We start from the raw sequence: 22420 nt of genomic DNA, 5'->3' as shown, positions 1-22420 counted from the left end.
TTGAGGATAAGGGGTCCCTGTGTTGGGTAAAGGGGTCTATGGGTTGAGTAAAAGGGGTCCCTGTGTTGAGTAAAAGGGGTCCATGGAACGAGTAAAGGGGTTCTTGTGTTGGGTAAAGGGGTCAATAGACTGAGTAAAGGGGTCCGTAGACTGAGTAAAGAGGTCCATCGGTTGGGTAAAGGGGTTCATTGGTTCAGTAAAGGAGACCATGGGTTGAGTAAAAGGGGTCCCTGGGTAAAGGGGTCCCTGGGTTGAGTAAAGGGGTCCCCTGGGTTGAGTAAAGGGGTCCCTGGGTAGAGTAAAAGGGGCCCATGGGTAGAGTAAAAGGGGCCCATGGTTTGAGTAAAAGGGGCCCATGGGTAGAGTAAAAGGGGTCCATGGGTTGAGTAAAGGGGTCCATGGATTGTGGAATAGGGATCCATGGGTTGAGGATAAGGGGTCCCTGTGTTGGGTAAAGGGGTCCCTGGGTTGGGTAAAGGGGTCCCTGGGTTGGGTAAAGGACTCGCTGGGTTGAGTAAAGGGGTCCCTGGGTTGGGTGAAGGGATCCCTAGGTTGGGAAAGAGGGGTCCATGGGTTAAGTAAGAGGGGTCCATAGACTGAGTAAAGGGGTCCGTAGACTGAGTAAAGAGGTCCATCGGTTGGGTAAAGGGGTTCATTGGTTCAGTAAAGGAGACCATGGGTTGAGTAAAAGGGGTCCCTGGGTAAAGGGGTCCATGGATTGAGTAAAGGGGTTCATAGACTGAATAAAGGGGTTCATGGGTTGAGTAAAAGGGGTTCATGGGTTGAGTAAAAGGGGTCCATAGATTGAGTAAAGGGGTCCATAGATTGAGTATAGGGGTCCATAGATTGAGTAAAAGGGGTCCATGGATTGAGTAAAAGGGGTCCATGGATTGAGTAAAGGGGTTCATAGACTGAAAAAAGGGGTTCATGGGTTGAGTAAAAGGGGTCCATAGGTTGTGTAAAAGGGGTCCCTGTGTTGAGTAAAGGGGTCCCTGTGTTGAGTAAAGGGGTCCCTGTGTTGAGTAAAGGGGTCCCTGTGTTGAGTAAAGGGGTCCCTGTGTTGAGTAAAAGGGGTCCATGGGACGAGTAAACGGGTTCATGTGTTGGGTAAAGGGGTCAATAGACTGAGTAAAGGGGTCCGTAGACTGAGTAAAAGGGTCCATCGACTGAGTAAAGAGGTCCATCGACTGAGTAAAGAGGTCCATCGACTGAGTAAAGAGGTCCATCGACTGAGTAAAGAGGTCCATCGACTGAGTAAAGAGGTCCATCGACTGAGTAAAGAGGTCCATTGGTTCAGTAAAGGAGTCCATGGGTTGAGTAAAGGGGTCCCTGGGTTGAGTAAAGGGGTCCATGGTTTGAGTAAAAGGGGTCCATACACTGAGTAAAAGGGATCCGTGGGTTGGGTAAAGGGGTTCATTGGTTCAGTAAAGAGGTCCATTGGTTGAGTAAAGGGGTGCATGGGTTGAGTAAAGGGTTCCACAGATTGAGTAAAGGGGTTGCTGGGTTTGGGTAAAGGGGTCGCTGGGTTGGGTAAAGGCGTCCATAGATTGAGTAAAAGGGGTCCGTGGGGTGGGTAAAGGGGTCCGTGGGTTGGGTAAAAGGGGTCCATGGGATAGGTAAAAGGGGTCCATGGGATAGGTAAAAGGGGTCCATGGGTTGAGTAAAAGGGTCCATGGGTTGAGTAAAAGTGGTCCATAGATTGAGTAAAGGGGTCCATGGATTGAGTAAAAGGGGTCCATGGATTGAGTAAAGGGGTCCATGGATTGAGTAAAGGGGTCCATGGATTGTGGAAAAGGGGTCCATAGATTGAGTAAAGGGGTCCATAGATTGAGTAAAGGGGTTCATAGACTGAAAAAAGGGGTCTATGGGTTGAGTAAAAGGGGTCCATGGAACGAGTAAAGGGGTTCATGTGTTGGGTAAAGGGGTCAATTGACTGAGTAAAGGGGTCCGTAGACTGAGTAAAGAGGTCCATCGGTTGGGTAAAGGGGTTCATGGGTTCAGTAAAGGAGTCCATGGGTTGAGTAAAGGGGTCCCTGGGTTGAGTAAAGGGGTCCCCTGGGTTGAGTAAAGGGGTCCCCTGGGTTGAGTAAAGGGGTCCCCTGGGTTGAGTAAAGGGGTCCCCTGGGTTGGGTAAAGTGGTCCATGGGTAGAGTAAAAGGGGCCCATGGGTAGAGTAAAAGGGGCCCATGGGTAGAGTAAAAGGGGTCCATGGATTGTGGAATAGGGATCCATGGGTTGAGGATAAGGGGTCCCTGAGTTGGGTAAAGGGGTCCCTGGGTTGGGTAAAGGGGTCCCTGGGTTGGGTAAAGGAGTCCCTGGGTTGGGTAAAGGAGTCCCTGGGTTGGGTAAAGGAGTCCCTGGGTTGGGTAAAGGGGTCCCTGGGTTGGGTGAAGGGATCACTAGGTTGGGAAAGAGGGGTCCATGGGTTAAGTAAGAGGGGTCCATAGATTGAGTAAAAGGGGTCCATGGATTGTGGAAAAGGGGTCCATAGATTGAGTATAGGGGTCCATGGATTGAGTAAAAGGGGTCCATGGATTGAGTAAAGGGGTCCATGGATTGAGTAAAGGGGTTCATGGGTTGAGTAAAAGGGGTCCATAGGTTGTGTAAAAGGGGTCCATAGGTTGTGTAAAAGGGGTCCATAGGTTGTGTAAAAGGGGTCCCTGTGTTGAGTAAAGGGGTCCCTGTGTTGAGTAAAGGGGTCCCTGTGTTGAGTAAAGGGGTCCCTGTGTTGAGTAAAGGGGTCCCTGTGTTGAGTAAAAGGGGTCCATGGGACGAGTAAACGGGTTCATGTGTTGGGTAAAGGGGTCAATAGACTGAGTAAAGGGGTCCCTGTGTTGAGTAAAGGGGTCCATGGGTTGAGGATAAGGGGTCCATGGGTTGAGGATAAGGGGTCCATGGGTTGAGGATAGGGGGTACATAGACTGAGTAACGGGGTCCAAAGACTGTGTAAAAGGGGTCCAAAGACTGTGTAAAAGGGGTCCAAAGACTGTGTAAAAGGGGTCCAAAGACTGTGTAAAAGGGGTCCAAAGACTGTGTAAAAGGGGTCCAAAGACTGAGTAAAAGGGGTCCATAGACTGAGTAAAGGGGTCCATGGGTTGAGTAAAAGGGGTCCATAGATTGAGTAAAGGGGTCCATAGATTGAGTATAGGGGTCCATAGATTGAGTATAGGGGTCCATAGATTGAGTAAAAGGGGTCCATGGATTGAGTAAAGGGGTTCATAGACTGAAAAAAGGGGTTCATGGGTTGAGTAAAAGGGGTCCATAGGTTGTGTAAAAGGGGTCCCTGTGTTGAGTAAAGGGGTCCCTGTGTTGAGTAAAGGGGTCCCTGTGTTGAGTAAAGGGGTCCCTGTGTTGAGTAAAAGGGGTCCATGGGACGAGTAAACGGGTTCATGTGTTGGGTAAAGGGGTCAATAGACTGAGTAAAGGGGTCCGTAGACTGAGTAAAAGGGTCCATCGACTGAGTAAAGAGGTCCATCGACTGAGTAAAGAGGTCCATTGGTTCAGTAAAGGAGTCCATGGGTTGAGTAAAGGGGTCCCTGGGTTGAGTAAAGGGGTCCATGGTTTGAGTAAAAGGGGTCCATACACTGAGTAAAGGGGGTCCACAGACTGAGTAAAAGGGATCCGTGGGTTGGGTAAAGGGGTTCATTGGTTCAGTAAAGAGGTCCATTGGTTGAGTAAAGGGGTGCATGGGTTGAGTAAAGGGTTCCACAGATTGAGTAAAGGGGTTGCTGGGTTTGGGTAAAGGGGTCGCTGGGTTGGGTAAAGGCGTCCATAGATTGAGTAAAAGGGGTCCGTGGGGTGGGTAAAGGGGTCCGTGGGGTGGGTAAAGGGGTCCGTGGGGTGGGTAAAGGGGTCCGTGGGGTGGGTAAAAGGAATCCATGGGTTGGGTAAAAGGGGTCCATGGGATAGTAAAGGTCCATAGCTTGAGTATAGGGGTCCATAGATTGAGTAAAAGGGGTCCATGGATTGAGTAAAGGGGTTCATAGACTGAAAAAAGGGGTTCATGGGTTGAGTAAAAGGGGTCCATAGGTTGTGTAAAAGGGGTCCCTGGGTTGAGTAAAGGGGCCCCTGGGTTGAGTAAAGGGGCCCCTGTGTTGAGTAAAGGGGCCCCTGTGTTGAGTAAAGGGGCCCCTGTGTTGAGTAAAGGGGCCCCTGTGTTGAGTAAAGGGGTCCCTGTGTTGAGTAAAGGGGTCAATAGACTGAGTAAAGGGGTCAATAGACTGAGTAAAGGGGTCCGTAGACTGAGTAAAAGGGTCCGTAGACTGAGTAAAAGGGTCCGTAGACTGAGTAAAAGGGTCCGTAGACTGAGTAAAGAGGTCCATTGGCTGAGTAAAGAGGTCCATCGACGGAGTAAAGAGGTCCATTGGTTCAGTGAAGGAGTCCATGGGTTGAGTAAAGGGGTCCCTGGGTTGAGTAAAGGGGTCCATGGTTTGAGTAAAAGGGGTCCATACACTGAGTAAAGGGGGTCCACAGACTGAGTAAAAGGGATCCGTGGGTTGGGTAAAGGGGTTCATTGGTTCAGTAAAGAGGTCCATTGGTTGAGTAAAGGGGTTGCTGGGTTTGGGTAAAGGGGTCGCTGGGTTGGGTAAAGGGGTCGCTGGGTTGGGTAAAGGGGCCCATGGGTAGAGTAAAAGGGGCCCATGGGTAGAGTAAAAGGGGCCCATGGGTAGAGTAAAAGGGGTCCATGGGTTGAGTAAAGGGGTCCATGGGTTGTGGAATAGGGATCCATGGGTTGAGGATAAGGGGTCCCTGGGTTGGGTAAAGGGGTCCCTGGGTTGGGTAAAGGAGTCACTGGGTTGAGTAAAGGGGTCCCTGGGTTGGGTGAAGGGATCCCTAGGTTGGGAAAGAGGGGTCCATGGGTTAAGTAAGAGGGGTCCATAGATTGAGTAAGAGGGGTCCATAGATTGAGTAAGAGGGGTCCATAGATTGAGTAAAAGGGGTCCATGGATTGTGGAAAAGGGGTCCATAGATTGAGTAAAGGGGTCCATAGATTGAGTATAGGGGTCCATAGATTGAGTAAAAGGGGTCCATGGATTGAGTAAAGGGGTTCATAGACTGAAAAAAGGGGTTCATGGGTTGAGTAAAAGGGGTCCATAGGTTGTGTAAAAGGGGTCCCTGGGTTGAGTAAAGGGGTCCCCTGGGTTGAGTAAAGGGGTCCCCTGGGTTGGGTAAAGGGGTCCCCTGGGTTGGGTAAAGGGGTCCCTGGGTTGGGTAAAGGGGTCCCTGGGTTGGGTAAAGGGGTCCCTGGGTTGGGTAAAGTGGTCCATGGGTAGAGTAAAAGGGGCCCATGGGTAGAGTAAAAGGGGCCCATGGGTAGAGTAAAAGGGGTCCATGGGTTGAGTAAAGGGGTCCATGGATTGTGGAATAGGGATCCATGGGTTGAGGATAAGGGGTCCCTGGGTCGGGTAAAGGAGTCGCTGGGTTGAGTAAAGGGGTCCCTGGGTTGGGTGAAGGGATCCCTAGGTTGGGAAAGAGGGGTCCATGGGTTAAGTAAGAGGGGTCCATAGATTGAGTAAAGGGGTCCATAGATTGAGTATAGAGGTCCATAGATTGAGTAAAAGGGGTCCATGGATTGAGTAAAGGGGTTCATAGACTGAATAAAGGGGTTCATGGGTTGAGTAAAAGGGGTCCATAGGTTGTGTAAAAGGGGTCCCTGGGTTGAGTAAAGGGGTCCATGGTTTGAGTAAAAGGGGTCCATACACTGAGTAAAGGGGGTCCACAGACTGAGTAAAAGGGATCCGTGGGTTGGGTAAAGGGGTTCATTGGTTCAGTAAAGAGGTCCATTGGTTGAGTAAAGGGGTGCATGGGTTGAGTAAAGGGTTCCACAGATTGAGTAAAGGGGTTGCTGGGTTTGGGTAAAGGGGTCGCTGGGTTGGGTAAAGGGGTCCCCTGGGTTGGGTAAAGGGGTCCCCTGGGTTGAGTAAAGGGGTCCCTGGGTTGGGTAAAGTGGTCCATGGGTAGAGTAAAAGGGGCCCATGGGTAGAGTAAAAGGGGCCCATGGGTAGAGTAAAAGGGGTCCATGGGTTGAGTAAAGGGGTCCATGGATTGTGGAATAGGGATCCATGGGTTGAGGATAAGGGGTCCCTGTGTTGGGTAAAGGGGTCTATGGGTTGAGTAAAAGGGGTCCCTGTGTTGAGTAAAAGGGGTCCATGGAACGAGTAAAGGGGTTCTTGTGTTGGGTAAAGGGGTCAATAGACTGAGTAAAGGGGTCCGTAGACTGAGTAAAGAGGTCCATCGGTTGGGTAAAGGGGTTCATTGGTTCAGTAAAGGAGACCATGGGTTGAGTAAAAGGGGTCCCTGGGTAAAGGGGTCCCTGGGTTGAGTAAAGGGGTCCCCTGGGTTGAGTAAAGGGGTCCCCTGGGTTGAGTAAAGGGGTCCCTGGGTAGAGTAAAAGGGGCCCATGGGTAGAGTAAAAGGGGCCCATGGTTTGAGTAAAAGGGGCCCATGGGTAGAGTAAAAGGGGTCCATGGGTTGAGTAAAGGGGTCCATGGATTGTGGAATAGGGATCCATGGGTTGAGGATAAGGGGTCCCTGTGTTGGGTAAAGGGGTCCCTGGGTTGGGTAAAGGGGTCCCTGGGTTGGGTAAAGGGGTCCCTGGGTTGGGTAAAGGACTCGCTGGGTTGAGTAAAGGGGTCCCTGGGTTGGGTGAAGGGATCCCTAGGTTGGGAAAGAGGGGTCCATGGGTTAAGTAAGAGGGGTCCATAGATTGAGTAAAGGGGTCCATAGATTGAGTATAGGGGTCCATAGATTGAGTAAAAGGGGTCCATGGATTGAGTAAAGGGGTCCATGGATTGAGTAAAGGGGTTCATAGACTGAATAAAGGGGTTCATGGGTTGAGTAAAAGGGGTCCATAGATTGAGTATAGGGGTCCATAGATTGAGTAAAAGGGGTCCATGGATTGAGTAAAAGGGGTCCATGGATTGAGTAAAGGGGTTCATAGACTGAAAAAAGGGGTTCATGGGTTGAGTAAAAGGGGTCCATAGGTTGTGTAAAAGGGGTCCCTGTGTTGAGTAAAGGGGTCCCTGTGTTGAGTAAAGGGGTCCCTGTGTTGAGTAAAGGGGTCCCTGTGTTGAGTAAAGGGGTCCCTGTGTTGAGTAAAAGGGGTCCATGGGACGAGTAAACGGGTTCATGTGTTGGGTAAAGGGGTCAATAGACTGAGTAAAGGGGTCCGTAGACTGAGTAAAAGGGTCCATCGACTGAGTAAAGAGGTCCATCGACTGAGTAAAGAGGTCCATCGACTGAGTAAAGAGGTCCATCGACTGAGTAAAGAGGTCCATTGGTTCAGTAAAGGAGTCCATGGGTTGAGTAAAGGGGTCCCTGGGTTGAGTAAAGGGGTCCATGGTTTGAGTAAAAGGGGTCCATACACTGAGTAAAAGGGATCCGTGGGTTGGGTAAAGGGGTTCATTGGTTCAGTAAAGAGGTCCATTGGTTGAGTAAAGGGGTGCATGGGTTGAGTAAAGGGTTCCACAGATTGAGTAAAGGGGTTGCTGGGTTTGGGTAAAGGGGTCGCTGGGTTGGGTAAAGGCGTCCATAGATTGAGTAAAAGGGGTCCGTGGGGTGGGTAAAGGGGTCCGTGGGTTGGGTAAAAGGGGTCCATGGGATAGGTAAAAGGGGTCCATGGGATAGGTAAAAGGGGTCCATGGGTTGAGTAAAAGGGTCCATGGGTTGAGTAAAAGTGGTCCATAGATTGAGTAAAGGGGTCCATGGATTGAGTAAAAGGGGTCCATGGATTGAGTAAAGGGGTCCATGGATTGAGTAAAGGGGTCCATGGATTGTGGAAAAGGGGTCCATAGATTGAGTAAAGGGGTCCATGGATTGAGTAAAGGGGTTCATAGACTGAAAAAAGGGGTCTATGGGTTGAGTAAAAGGGGTCCATGGAACGAGTAAAGGGGTTCATGTGTTGGGTAAAGGGGTCAATTGACTGAGTAAAGGGGTCCGTAGACTGAGTAAAGAGGTCCATCGGTTGGGTAAAGGGGTTCATTGGTTCAGTAAAGGAGTCCATGGGTTGAGTAAAGGGGTCCCTGGGTTGAGTAAAGGGGTCCCCTGGGTTGAGTAAAGGGGTCCCCTGGGTTGAGTAAAGGGGTCCCCTGGGTTGGGTAAAGTGGTCCATGGGTAGAGTAAAAGGGGCCCATGGGTAGAGTAAAAGGGGCCCATGGGTAGAGTAAAAGGGGTCCATGGATTGTGGAATAGGGATCCATGGGTTGAGGATAAGGGGTCCCTGAGTTGGGTAAAGGGGTCCCTGGGTTGGGTAAAGGGGTCCCTGGGTTGGGTAAAGGAGTCCCTGGGTTGGGTAAAGGAGTCCCTGGGTTGGGTAAAGGGGTCCCTGGGTTGGGTGAAGGGATCACTAGGTTGGGAAAGAGGGGTCCATGGGTTAAGTAAGAGGGGTCCATAGATTGAGTAAAAGGGGTCCATGGATTGTGGAAAAGGGGTCCATAGATTGAGTATAGGGGTCCATGGATTGAGTAAAAGGGGTCCATGGATTAAGTAAAGGGGTCCATGGATTGAGTAAAGGGGTTCATGGGTTGAGTAAAAGGGGTCCATAGGTTGTGTAAAAGGGGTCCATAGGTTGTGTAAAAGGGGTCCATAGGTTGTGTAAAAGGGGTCCCTGTGTTGAGTAAAGGGGTCCCTGTGTTGAGTAAAGGGGTCCATGTGTTGAGTAAAGGGGTCCCTGTGTTGAGTAAAAGGGGTCCATGGGACGAGTAAACGGGTTCATGTGTTGGGTAAAGGGGTCAATAGACTGAGTAAAGGGGTCCCTGTGTTGAGTAAAGGGGTCCATGGGTTGAGGATAAGGGGTCCATGGGTTGAGGATAAGGGGTCCATGGGTTGAGTAACGGGGTACATAGACTGAGTAACGGGGTCCAAAGACTGTGTAAAAGGGGTCCAAAGACTGTGTAAAAGGGGTCCAAAGACTGTGTAAAAGGGGTCCAAAGACTGTGTAAAAGGGGTCCAAAGACTGAGTAAAAGGGGTCCATAGACTGAGTAAAGGGGTCCATGGGTTGAGTAAAAGGGGTCGATTGACTGAGTAAAAGGGGTCCCTGGGTTGAGTAAGGGGGGTTCCTGGGTTGAGTAAAGGGGTCCTTGGGTTGAGTAAAGGGGTCCTTGGGGTGGGTAAAGGGGTCCTTGGGGTGGGTAAAGGGGACCCCAGGTTGGGTAAAGGGGACCCCAGGTTGGGTAAAGGGGACCCCAGGTTGGGTAAAGGGGACCCCAGGTTGGGTAAAGGGTTCCCTGGGTTGAGTGAAGGGCCCCTGGGTTGAGTAAAGGGGTCCCTAGGTTGAGTAAAGGGGTCCCTGGGTTGAGTAAAGGGGTCCCTGGGTTGGGTAAAGGGGTTCATTGGTTCAATAAAGGTGTCCATAGACTGAGTAAAAGGGTCCATGGGTTGGGTAAAAGGGTCCTTAGACTGAGTTAAAGGGGTCCCTGGGTAGATTAAAGGGGTCCCTGGGTAGAGTAAAGTGACCCACCTCTCGCCAGAAAACGAAGAGTGTTCCACAGACGATGATGAGTGAAGACACCAGGACCTTCACGATCAGGCTACGAGTGATAATGCTGTCCCGTACATTTCGAGGAGGCTTCCTGATCACGTCGCGGTCCACAGGCTCCACCCCCAAACTGATAAGAAGAAAAAATAATTATGGTTTTACGTTTCCAGTTGTTTGTACATCTTCAGAAGATTTATGTAAAGGAAAAGACCACATTTCCCATGATGCCCCACCTCTGAGCAGGCGGCCCGTCCATGATGATGTTGATCCACAGGATCTGCATGGCGTTCAGCGGGTTGGGGAAGTTCATCAGCGTTGCCAAGGAGATGAGTGTCAGCGCTGCTATGCTCCTAGCAACCAGCAGGAGGCGACAGACAGCATGAGCACACACAACAACAACTGTAAAGCTCAATTTGGACTGGAACTAGCACCAGGACCAGGTTTGTCCCAAACTCACGTGCTCAGCTGGAAGCGCACAAAGTTCTTGATGTTGTTGTAAATTCCTTTTCCTTCCTCGATGGCCGACCTGCGGGCAGAGAACAGGATGCCATGTTTTATTCTGTCATCTCATCTAACATGGTGGTTCCTGTCCAGACTTCCCATCATGCGTCATCTCTCTTCCCGAGTTTTCATTGTGTAACTCACATGATGGTCTGGAAGTCGTCGTCCACCAGGATCATGTCGGCCGCCTCCTTACAGACGTCGGTGCCCGTCTGGCCCATCGCCACGCCGATGTCGGCAGCCTTCAAAGCCACAGCGTCGTTCACGCCATCGCCAGTCATGGCCACTACAGCACCAAGGTTCTGCAGGGACTGAAGGGAAACCATGGTAAGTAAATAGAAAAAAATTAATTAATTAATTAATTGATTAATTAATCAAAAGGGGAAGAAAGGAAAAAAGAAGAAAAAAAAATCTCAGTGCTCCTCACATTATTGCCTTTTTACATAATTCTGTGACAAAATCAATAATTTCTGATTCTTCATCTTCTGCGGCTTATCCGGGGTCGGGTCGCGGGGGCAGCAACCTAAACAGGGAAGCCCAGACTTCCCTCTCTCCAGCATTTGCCAACTCTGCGGGGGGATCCCAAGCCGTTCCCAGGCCAGCCGAGAGATATAATCCCTCCAGCGTGTCCTGGGTCTTCCCCGGGGTCTCCTCCCAGAGGGACGTGCCTGGAGCACCTCACCAGGGAGGTCCAGGAGGCATCCTGACCAGATGCCCGAGCCACCTCAACTGGTTCCTCTCAATGCGGAGGAGCAGCGGCTCTACTCTGATCTACTCTGAGCTCCTCACCCTATCTCTAAGGGAGAGCCCGGCCACCCTGCTGAGGAAGCTCATTTCAGCCCCCTGTATACGAAATCTTCTTTCGGTCAACCCACAGCTCATGACCATAGGTGAGGGAATGAACGTAGATCGACTAGTAAATCAAGAGCTTCGCCTTCTGGCTCAGCTCATTGTTCACCACGACAGATTGGTGCAGACGCCGCACCAATCCGTCTGTCCATTTCACGCTCCATCCTTCCCTCACTCGTAAACAAGACCCTGAGATATTTAAACTCCTCCACTTGAGGCCGGACCTGACTCCCGACCCAGAGAGGGTGATCCACTCTATTCCAGCTGAGGACCATGGTCTCAGATTTAGAGGTGCTGATTCTCATCCCAGCAACTTCACACTCGGCTGCGAATCGCTCAAGTGAGAGCTGGAGATCACGACCAGATGAAGCCATCAGGACCACGTCATCTGCAAAAAGCAGGGACCCAATCCTGAGGCCACCAAGTCGGATCCCCTCAACCCCTCGGCTGCACCTAGATATTCTGTCCATATAAGCCATGAACAGAATCGGTGATAAAGGGCAGTCTTGGCGGAGTCCAACCCTCACTGGAAAAAAATCCGACTTACTACCGGCAATGCGAACCAAACTCTAACACCTGTCGTACAGGGACCGGACAGCTCGTACAAGGGGATCCGGTACCCCATACTCCCGGAGTACCCCCCACAGCAGCCCCAGAGGGACACGGTCGAACGCCTTCTCCAGGTCCACAAAGCACATGTAGACTGGTTGGGCAAACTCCCATGCCCCGTCCAGGACCCCAAAGAGGGTATAGAGCTGGTTCACTGTTCCATGACCAGGATGAAAACCACACTGCTCCTCCTCAATCCGAGATTCGACTATCCGGCGGACCATCCTCTCCATGACCCCTGAATAGACCTTACCAGGGAGGCTGAGGAGTGTGATTCCCATGTAATTGGAACACACCCTCCGGTCCCTCTTCTTAAAAAGAGGGACCACCAACCCAGTCTGCCAATCCAGAGGCACTGTCCCCGATGTACGCGCGATGCTGCAGAGACGTGTTAGCCAGGACAGCCCCACAGCATCCAGAGCCTTAAGGAACTCCGGGCGGATCTCATCCACTCCTGGGGCCTTGCCACCAAGGAGCTTTTTAACCATCTCAGCGACTTCAGCCCCAGAGAGTCCACCCCAGAGTCCACCAGCTCTGCTTCCTGATCAGATGACGTGTTGGTAGGATTGAGGAGGTCTTCGAAGTATTCCCTCCACCGTCCCACAACGTTCCGAGTTGAGGTCAGCAGCGCCCCACCTCCACTGTACACAGTGTTGATGGAGCACTGCTTCTCCCTCCTGGGCCGCCGGGTGGTGGACCAGAATCTCCTCGAAGCCGTCCGGAAGTCTTTCTCCCTGGCCTCGCTGAACTCCTCCAACGCCCGAGTTTTTGCCTTGGCGACAGCCGAAGCCGCATGCCGCTTAGCCTGTCGGTACCCATCAGCTGCCTCCAGAGTCCCACAGGCCAAGAAGGCCCGATAGGACTCCTTCTTCAGCGTGACGGCATCCCTCACTGCTGGTGTCCACCAACGAGTCCTGGGTTTACCACCACGACAGGAACGACCTTACAGCCACAGCTCTGGCTGGAAGCCTCAGCAATAGTGGCCCATTCGGACTCAATGGCTCCCGCCTCACTCGGGACATGGTTGAAGCTCTGCTGAAGGTGGGAGTTGAAGCTCACTCTGACGGGGGACTCAGCCAGACGTTCCCAGCAGGCCCTCACAACACGTTTGGGCCTGCCAGATCTGACCGGCTTCCTCCCCCACCATCTGAGCCAACTCACCACCAGGTGGTGATCAGTTGACAGGTCCGCCCCCCTCTTCACCTGAGTGTCCAAGGCATGTGGCCGCAGGTCCAACGATACGACTACGAAATCGATCTTCGAACTGCGGCCCAGGGAATCCTGATGCCAGGTGTACATATGGACACTCTTATGTTGGAACATGGTGTTCGTTATGGACAATCCATGACAAGCACAGAAGTCCAATAACAAAACACCATTTGGGTTCAGAGGGGGGGGGACCATGCCTCCCAATCACTCCGCTCCAGGTCTTACTCTCATTGCCCACGTGAGCATACAAGTCCCCCAGCAGAACAATGGAGTCCCCAGAAGGAGCACCCTCCAGCACTCCCTCCAAGGACTCCAGAAAGGGTGGGTACTCTGAACTGCTGTTCGGCACATAAGCACAGACAACAGTCTGTGCTTATTCCCTCCCACCCGAAGGCGGAGGGAAACTACCCTTTCATCCACCGGGGTAAACCCCAACGTGCAGGCACCAAACTGGGGGCTGATGAGAATGCCCACACCTGCTCGGCGCCTCTCACCATGAGCAACTCCAGAGTGGAAGAAGGTCCAGACCCTTTTGAGGGTACTGGTTCCAGAGCCCAAGCCATGTGTCGAGGTGAATCCAACCATATTGAGTCAGAACTGCTCAACCTCGTGCACAAGCTCAGGCTCCTTCCCCACCAGAGAGGTGACATTCCACGTCCCTTGAGTAAGTTTCTGCAGCCGGGGATCAGACTGCCAGGGTCCCCGCCTCTTGCTGCCGCCCAGCTCACATTACAACCGACCCCTACGGCTCCTCACGCAGATGGTGAGCCCACGGGAGGTGGGGCCATGTAGCCTTTTCAGGCTGAGCCCGAACCAGGCCTCACGGGCAAAGGCCCAGCCACCAGACGCTCGCTCTCGTACCCCACCCCCAGGCCTGGCTCCAGAAGGAGGTCCCGGTAACCCACGTCCGTGCAAGGGAACATTTCTGCCCAGGTTTGTGGTCATCGTAGAGGTCTATGAGCCATACTTGGGCTGGTCCTTCCCCTAGACACCTGTTTGCTGTGGGTGACCCGACCAGGGGCATAAAGCCCCAGACAACATAGCTGCTAGGATCTTTGGGACACGCAAACCTCTCCACCACGATAAGGTGACGACTCAAATTTCTGATTCTGACATGTAATTTCTTGGTTTTACATCTGCATATTGGCAGGACTGTGGAGAGGTGTAAGAGTGAGCAAGTTTGTCTTGTCTTGTTTGTATCTTAAATATGGTTTTGCGTTTAATCTGTGTAATTGTTGGTTATAATGTATTGTTATATTTTTTATGTTTTTGGACCCCCTCGAAAACAAGATCGTCCATCTCAAGGGGAATTCCATAAAATAAATAAATAAATAAATAAATAAATGGAAACATGTTCTAAGGTAACAGTGGTAGCGATCTGCTTTTACAGGTGTGACGTCGTCCCGCTCACCTTGACAATCTTTAGCTTGTGTCGGGGGCTGGCTCGATAAAACACGGCAATCTGTGGGGACAAGTTACAGTGTTAGTGTACATGAAGCCACACTGAGCCCCATGCTTCAGAGACAAAGTAGTCCTCACTCTGGAGACAATCTGAGACAGCTGCTGCAGGTCCAGCTGGTCCACCTCCTCTCCAGACAAACACCGACATCCTTTCGAGAAAAGCCCCAGACGGCTGGCTGCAGACAGAGCAGAGACACCATGTCAAGACCAAAACCTCAACAGAAACCTTTAAAACAGGAAACCTGAACGAAGACGGTTCCAGATTTCCAGATCGGACAGAACCTGATCAGTCACAGCAGGACGATCAATCCCAATGTTGTCCTCCAACTATTTAAGTTCTGGGATGTAGTGACGCCTGGTGGACACAGCTGGAATTACACCTCCAACCCCATAATGTTACATGAACAGCTCCACTATGATTATCTAGACATCCAGGTCCAGGAAGATCCTCCTAATCTGGTCGGGTGGTGCCGGAGACCTCCTATACTGGTCGGGTGGTGCCTGAGACCTCCTATACTGGTCGGGTGGTGCCTGAGACCTCCTATACTGGTCGGGTGGTGCCTGAGACCTCCTATACTGGTCGGGTGGTGCCTGAGACCTCCTATACTGGTCGGGTGGTGCCTGAGACCTTCTAATTGGGTCGGGTGGTGCCCCGTTCCGTTCTCTGACCTATAGACACAGCCGTCTCCTGGGAGTCTCCGGTGATCATCTTGATGGCGACTCCGGAGCCGAGGAGCGTCCCGACGGCCTCTTTGACCCCGGACCGGGGAGGGTCGATGATGCCGACCAGACCCAGGAAGGTGAGGTTCCCCATCTGAGACCCGGAGGCGAAAGCCAGCACTGAGGGGAGACAAACGCAGTGAGCCGTGGTCCTGAGCAGGAAGACTGCGTCCTGCGGGGGTTTATCTCACCTCGGAGCCCGGCGGAGCCCATGTAGCTGATCTGCTGCTGGTAGAGTTCCCTCTGCTGGTTGTTGAGGGGAAGCGCAGCGCCTCTGCTGCTGTAGGAGCTGCAGAACCGGATCACCTGCTCATACGCGCCCTTCATGAAGTAAAGTCCAGCTTTGTCCTTAAGAGACGACAGGCAGGATCAACACGCATATTCTGCTTCCAGGTGCTTTATAACAACTTTTTACACTTTTACCTTTTAAATTTAATGTATTCTCATGATTTTTTTACTGTAATTAACATGTTTACAGAGCTGTGGGAAAGTATTGCCTCCTTCCTGGTTTCTCCACCTCACAGATGTAGAGATGAGACAAACAAGTTCTGGAAGACCTGCTTACGGACCTGCTGTGTGCGGTGAACGCAGCGAACAGCCATCCACTTCTGCTCCGAGCTGAACGGATGCTCCTCCAGGCGCACGTATTCCTGCTGCAGGCTCTCCAGGCCCATCTGGAGAACAGGCAGGATGGATCAATCACCACTGGTTCAGATCCTGCAGACTGGATTCTGCTCCAGTCACCAGAACCGGTCCGGGTGACCAGAACCGGACCAGGTAACTGAACTGGTCCAACCAACTGCTTTCCAGAGCTTGACAGCAGAACTGGAGTCCAGTGACCAGAACCAGTCCGGGTGAACAGAACCAGTCCGGGTAAACAGAACCAGTCCGGGTAAACAGAACCAGTCCGGGTAAACAGAACCAGTCCGGGTAAACAGAAACACTGAGTCATGGTGAGGTCTCACCTTCATGGCGAGGGCGATGAGCGCCCCCTCGGTGGGCCGACCCAGCAGGTTGTGGTTCCTGATGACCGAGTCGTTGCACACGCAGCCCACCTGCGAAACAACACACACCTTGAACATCAGCCTGGACCAGGCGAGGGCTCAGACCGCATCTCCACCTCCTGGTTCCAGCGTGGGGTGGAAGCGGCGGCGGTCGTCTCGACCGTCTCGTCTGAGGAGTCTCTGAGGATAAACATGAGTTTTTACTGTGGACTCACCTCCACTATTTTGCTGACAGACGGGCAGGAGAAGCCATGGATCATCTCCCCGTCCACCAAGACCTCGCCGGCGCCGTTGTAGCCCACGCCGGTTACCTGCAAGACAACAGTCAGGGTAAACAGCGTGAGGACAGTAAACAATGGTGCAGATGGTGGCGTGGAGGAGATGGAGACCTCGGCGTGGAGTCCGTCGGACGTGAACAGCTGCGTGACCGTCATCTCGTTCTTGGTCAGCGTTCCCGTCTTGTCCGAACAGATAACATTGCAGCAACCTGGTGGAGAAAACACACAGGATGGTCAGAAAGCATGACTCGGCTCGGATCAGCATGACTTATTTCAGCATGACTCGGCTCGTTCAGCATGACTCGGCTCGGTGCAGCTTGATTTGTTTCAGCATGACTCGGCTCGGTACAGCATGACTCGGCTCGGTGCAGCTTGATTTGTTTCAGCATGACTCGGCTCGGTTCAGCATGACTCGGCTCGGTTCAGCATGACTTGTTTCAACATGACTCGGCTCGTTCAGCATGACTCGGCTCGGTACAGCATGACTTGTTTCAGCATGACTCGGCTCTGTACAGCATGACTTGTTTCAGCATGACTCTGCTCCGTACAGCATGACTCGGCTCCGTACAGCATGACTCGGCTCGGTTCAGCAAGACTCGGCTCGGTTCAGCAAGACTCGGCTCGGTTCAGCATGACTCGCCTCGGTTCAGCATGACTCGCCTCGGTTCAGCATGACTCGCCTCGGTTCAGCATGACTCGCCTCGGTTCAGCATGACTCGGCTCCGATCAGCATGACTCGGCTCGGTTCAGCATGACTCGGCTCGGTTCAGCATGACTCGGCTCGGTTCAGCATGACTCGGCTCGGTACAGCATGACTTGTTTCAGCATGACTCGGCTCGGTACAGCATGACTTGTTTCAGCATGACTCGGCTCTGTACAGCATGACTTGTTTCAGCATGACTCTGCTCCGTACAGCATGACTCGGCTCCGTACAGCATGACTCGGCTCCGTACAGCATGACTCGGCTCCGTACAGCATGACTCGGCTCCGTTCAGCATGACTCGGCTCGGTTCAGCATGACTCGGCTCGGTTCAGCATGACTCGGCTCGGTTCAGCATGACTCGGCTCGGTACAGCATGACTTGTTTCAGCATGACTCGGCTCCGTACAGCATGACTCGGCTCCGTACAGCATGACTCGGCTCCGTACAGCATGACTTGTTTCAGCATGACTCGGCTCCGTACAGCATGACTTGTTTCAGCATGACTCGGCTCCGTACAGCATGACTCGGCTCGGTACAGCATGACTTGTTTCAGCATGACTCGGCTCCGTACAGCATGACTTGTTTCAGCATGACTCGGCTCCGTACAGCATGACTCGGCTCCGTACAGCATGACTCGGCTCCGTACAGCATGACTTGTTTCAGCATGACTCGGCTCGGTTCAGCATGACTCGGCTCCGTACAGCATGACTCGGCTCCGTACAGCATGACTCGGCTCCGTACAGCATGACTCGGCTCGGTTCAGCATGACTCGGCTCGGTTCAGCATGACTCGGCTCCGTACAGCATGACTCGGCTCCGATCAGCATGACTCGGCTCCGATCAGCATGACTCGGCTCCGATCAGCATGACTCGGCTCCGATCAGCATGACTCGGCTCCGTTCAGCATGACTCGGCTCCGTTCAGCATGACTCGGCTCGGTACAGCATGACTCGGCTCCGTTCAGCATGACTCGGCTCCGTTCAGCATGACTCGGCTCGGTACAGCATGACTCGGCTCGGTACAGCATGACTCGGCTCGGTACAGCATGACTTGTTTCAGCATGACTCGGCTCGGTACAGCATGACTTGTTTCAGCATGACTCGGCTCCGTACAGCATGACTCGGCTCGGTACAGCATGACTCGGCTCCGATCAGCATGACTCGGCTCCGATCAGCATGACTTGTTTCAGCATGACTCGGCTCGGTACAGCATGACTCGGCTCGGTTCAGCATGACTCGGCTCGGTGCAGCTTGATTTGTTTCAGCATGACTCGGCTCCGATCAGCATGACTCGGCTCCGATCAGCATGACTCGGCTCCGATCAGCATGACTCGGCTCCGTACAGCATCGGCTCGGTTCAGCATGACTCGGCTCGGTTCAGCATGACTCGGCTCCGTACAGCATGACTTGTTTCAGCATGACTCGGCTCCGTACAGCGTGACTCGGCTCCGTACAGCGTGACTCGGCTCCGTACAGCGTGACTCGGCTCCGTACAGCGTGACTCGGCTCGGTACAGCGTGACTCGGCTCCGATCAGCGTGACTCGGCTCCGATCAGCGTGACTCGGCTCCGATCAGCGTGACTCGGCTCCGATCAGCATGACTCGGCTCCGATCAGCATGACTCGGCTCGGTACAGCATGACTTGTTTCAGCATGACTCGGCTCGGTACAGCGTGACTCGGCTCGGTACAGCGTGACTCGGCTCGGTACAGCTTGACTCGGCTCCGATCAGCATGACTCGGCTCGGTACAGCATGACTTGTTTCAGCATGACTCGGCTCGGTACAGCGTGACTCGGCTCGGTACAGCGTGACTCGGCTCCGATCAGCGTGACTCGGCTCCGATCAGCGTGACTCGGCTCCGTACAGCGTGACTCGGCTCCGTACAGCGTGACTCGGCTCCGTACAGCGTGACTCGGCTCCGTACAGCGTGACTCTGCTCGGTTCAGCGTGACTCGGCGCCGTACAGCGTGACTCGGCGCCGTACAGCGTGACTCGGCGCCGTACAGCGTGACTCGGCGCCGTACAGCGTGACTCGGCTCGGTTCAGCGTGACTCGGCTCCGTACAGCGTGACTCGGCTCCGTACAGCGTGACTCGGCTCCGTACAGCATGACTCGGCTCGGTACAGCATGACTCGGCTCGGTTCAGCATGACTCGGCGCCGTACAGCATGACTCGGCTCCGTACAGCATGACTCGGCTCCGTACAGCATGACTCTGCTCCGTACAGCATGACTCGGCTAAACCATCCGAGCGAGTGGGATGACCGGAACTCACCCAGCGTCTCCACGATGGGAAGCTTCTTGACGATGGCTCTCTTCTTCACCATGCGCATCACGCCGAGCGCCAGCGTCACCGTCACCACAATGGGCAGACCCTCTGGGATGGCCGCCACCGCCAGGCTGCAGGACAGGAGACGGAGTCAAGCGGCCATCGCACTTCGTGTGGGAGGAGACGGGTCGTCCGGACCTACCTGACGCCGATGGTGAACATGTCCAGGATCCTCTTGCCCTGCAGCCAGCCCACCAGCATGATGACCCCTGAAACGCAGCACACACACGCCTTCAGCGCCACACGATGCAGCGATGAAGATCTGCGGAGGCGAGGAAAACCAACTCACCGATGATGCCGAAGGAATACAGCGACAGCTGCTTTCCCAGCAGGTCCATGCTCTTCTGAAGAGGAGTTTTAGGAGCCTAGACCACAACAAGCCAGAGCTTTGGTTGCCATGACGACCATGTTACAGATCTGCTGGGATGGACAGCATCATCTGCTACCCCGGTCTCCATGGCGACCAGACCTTACCTCCTCAGCTTGCATCATCTTGAAAATCTCCCCGAAATCGGAGTTCTCCCCGGTTCCGATGACGATGCCCTGCGGGACAGAGAGGGGGGAACGTGTCACTTCCTGCCTGGCGTCGCCACGCCGCCCCCGGTCGCTCGCCTACCTTGGCTTTGCCGTAGCGCACCAGCGTCCCCATGAAGGCGATGTTGCTGCGCGACGCGATGTCGGCGTTGCCGGCTGCCGGCTGAGGGGACGTGGACTTGGAGCAGGGGGTGGTCTCTCCGGTCAGACTTGACTCGTCCACGGAGAGGTCGGACGCCTGGACGGGGAAGGCAGAGACGGTCACACGGAGCCTTCTGATGACATCACCAGACTCCTTATCGTCATGGTGATGAGGTCATAACCCTGCAGGTTTCTACCTCAAAGAGACGGAGGTCTGCGGGGACCCTCTCCCCCACCGACAGGCACACGGTATCTCCAGGAACCAGCTCTCGGGCCAGCAGGTGCTCCAGGTTCCCGTCCCGGATGCTGAGGAAGAGGAGGAGGAGTTTCAGAGGATGAAGATGGACCTCAGAGTCCCAATCCACCGTTCAGACTCACCAGTTACATTCTGGAGGAACCAGTTTCCCCAGTTCCTCTAAGGACTTCTCTGACCGGTACTCCTGCAGAGGAAACACAACGGGTCACCTCTGAACCCAGACCTGGACCAGAACCCCAACCTGGACCAGGACCAGAACCCTAACAACTGGACCGCGGACCAGACCTGGACCAGGACCAGAACCCTAACAACTGGACCGCGGACCAGACCTGGACCGGGACCAGAACCCTAACATCTGGACAGCGGACCGGACCCCAGACCTGGACCAGACTCCAGACCTGGACCGGGACCAGAACCCTAACATCTGGACCGCGGACCGGACCCCAGACGTCTGGTGGAGCAGCTGAACCAGACAGACATCTGGACAGCGGACAGGTACCTGAACGAAGGCGACCGTCACCACGATGATGATGGCCTGGAACATAAGAAGAGAGGCGGTGAGCTACGTGTGTCAGTACGTCAGTTTATCGGCGGCGACTCTGTGAGCCACGTACCACGGTGATGCTGATGGCGTCGTCGAACTGGTGCATGAGGACACTGATGACGGCGGAGGCCAGCAGCAGCAGGATGAGCGGGTCTTTGAACTGCAGAGAAGAAGAAGAGTGGGAGGACGGTTCAGGTTTGGGACATGAAGATGGTTACCAGGACCCGTCCGTCCACCGCGGGGCGCACCAGGAGGACCCGTCCGTCCACCGCGGGGCGCACCAGGAGGACCCGTCCGTGCACCGCGGGGCGCACCAGGAGGACCCGTCCGTCCACCGCGGGGCGCACCAGGAGGACCCGTCCGTCCACCGCGGGGCGCACCAGGAGGACCCGTCCGTCCACCGCGGGGCGCACCAGGAGGACCCGTCCGTCCACCGCGGGGCGCACCAGGAGGACCCGTCCGTCCACCGCGGGGCGCACCAGGAGGACCCGTCCGTGCACCGCGGGGCGCACCAGGAGGACCCGTCCGTCCACCGCGGGGCGCACCAGGAGGACCCGTCCGTCCACCGCGGGGCGCACCAGGAGGACCCGTCCGTCCACCGCGGGGCGCAACAGGAGGACCCGTCCGTCCACCGCGGGGCGCAACAGGAGGACCCGTCCGTCCACCGCGGGGCGCTACAGGAGGACCCGTCCGTCCACCGCGGGGCGCACCAGGAGGACCCGTCCGTCCACCGCGGGACGCACCAGGAGGACCCGTCCGTCCACCGCGGGGCGCTACAGGAGGACCCGTCCGTCCACCGCGGGGCGCACCAGGAGGACCCGTCCGTCCACCGCGGGACGCACCAGGAGGACCCGTCCGTCCACCGCGGGACGCACCAGGAGGACCCGTCCGTCCACCGCGGAACGCTACAGGAGGACCCGTCCGTCCACCGCGGGGCGCACCAGGAGGACCCGTCCGTCCACCGCGGGACGCACCAGGAGGACCCGTCCGTCCACCGCGGGACGCACCAGGAGGACCCGTCCGTCCACCGCGGGACGCACCAGGAGGACCCGTCCGTCCACCGCGGGATGCACCAGGAGGACCCGTCCGTCCACCGCGGGACGCTACAGGAGGACCCGTCCGTCCACCGCGGGGCGCACCAGGAGGACCCGTCCGTCCACCGCGGGGCGCTACAGGAGGACCCGTCCGTCCACCGCGGGGCGCACCAGGAGGACCCGTCCGTCCACCGCGGGACGCACCAGGAGGACCCGTCCGTCCACCGCGGGACGCACCAGGAGGACCCGTCCGTCCACCGCGGGACGCACCAGGAGGACCCGTCCGTCCACCGCGGAACGCTACAGGAGGACCCGTCCGTCCACCGCGGGGCGCACCAGGAGGACCCGTCCGTCCACCGCGGGACGCACCAGGAGGACCCGTCCGTCCACCGCGGGACGCACCAGGAGGACCCGTCCGTCCACCGCGGGACGCTACAGGAGGACCCGTCCGTCCACCGCGGGGCGCACCGGGAGGACCCGTCTGTCCACCGCGGGGCGCACCGGGAGGACCCGTCCGTCCACCGCGGGGCGCACCAGGAGGACCCGTCCGTCCACCGCGGGGCGCACCAGGAGGACCCGTCCGTCCACCGCGGGGCGCACCAGGAGGACCCGTCCGTCCACCGCGGGGCGCACCAGGAGGACCCGTCCGTCCACCGCGGGGCGCACCAGGAGGACCCGTCCGTCCACCGCGGGGCGCACCAGGAGGACCCGTCCGTCCACCGCGGGGCGCTACAGGAGGACCCGTCCGTCCACCGCGGGACGCTACAGGAGGACCCG

General features: G+C 55.1%; 1 protein-coding gene across 1 annotated transcript in view; it reads right to left on the bottom strand.

Moving 5' to 3' along the window:
- Positions 1 to 22420, bottom strand: part of atp2c1 (ATPase secretory pathway Ca2+ transporting 1) — a 36838-nt gene that overhangs the window by 6164 nt on the left and 8254 nt on the right. The window contains exons 4-24 of the mRNA XM_079240243.1: positions 20680 to 20769; positions 20565 to 20600; positions 20188 to 20249; positions 20007 to 20115; positions 19751 to 19906; positions 19609 to 19677; positions 19424 to 19499; positions 19277 to 19343; positions 19081 to 19205; positions 16219 to 16316; positions 16045 to 16140; positions 15791 to 15880; positions 15395 to 15499; positions 15017 to 15173; positions 14775 to 14945; positions 14184 to 14281; positions 14056 to 14106; positions 10122 to 10288; positions 9934 to 10002; positions 9710 to 9826; positions 9459 to 9606 (exon numbers count right to left, since the gene is read on the bottom strand). Of these exons, the coding sequence (XP_079096369.1) occupies positions 9459 to 9606; positions 9710 to 9826; positions 9934 to 10002; positions 10122 to 10288; positions 14056 to 14106; positions 14184 to 14281; positions 14775 to 14945; positions 15017 to 15173; positions 15395 to 15499; positions 15791 to 15880; positions 16045 to 16140; positions 16219 to 16316; positions 19081 to 19205; positions 19277 to 19343; positions 19424 to 19499; positions 19609 to 19677; positions 19751 to 19906; positions 20007 to 20115; positions 20188 to 20249; positions 20565 to 20600; positions 20680 to 20769 (2157 nt within the window). The remainder of the gene's footprint in view (positions 1 to 9458; positions 9607 to 9709; positions 9827 to 9933; positions 10003 to 10121; positions 10289 to 14055; positions 14107 to 14183; positions 14282 to 14774; positions 14946 to 15016; positions 15174 to 15394; positions 15500 to 15790; positions 15881 to 16044; positions 16141 to 16218; positions 16317 to 19080; positions 19206 to 19276; positions 19344 to 19423; positions 19500 to 19608; positions 19678 to 19750; positions 19907 to 20006; positions 20116 to 20187; positions 20250 to 20564; positions 20601 to 20679; positions 20770 to 22420) is intronic.

The sequence above is a fragment of the Telmatherina bonti genome, assembly GCF_933228915.1.
Source record: "Telmatherina bonti genome assembly, chromosome: 5".
Classification (NCBI taxonomy): Eukaryota; Metazoa; Chordata; class Actinopteri; order Atheriniformes; family Telmatherinidae; genus Telmatherina; species Telmatherina bonti.
This window is presented reverse-complemented; position numbering and strand designations above follow the sequence as displayed.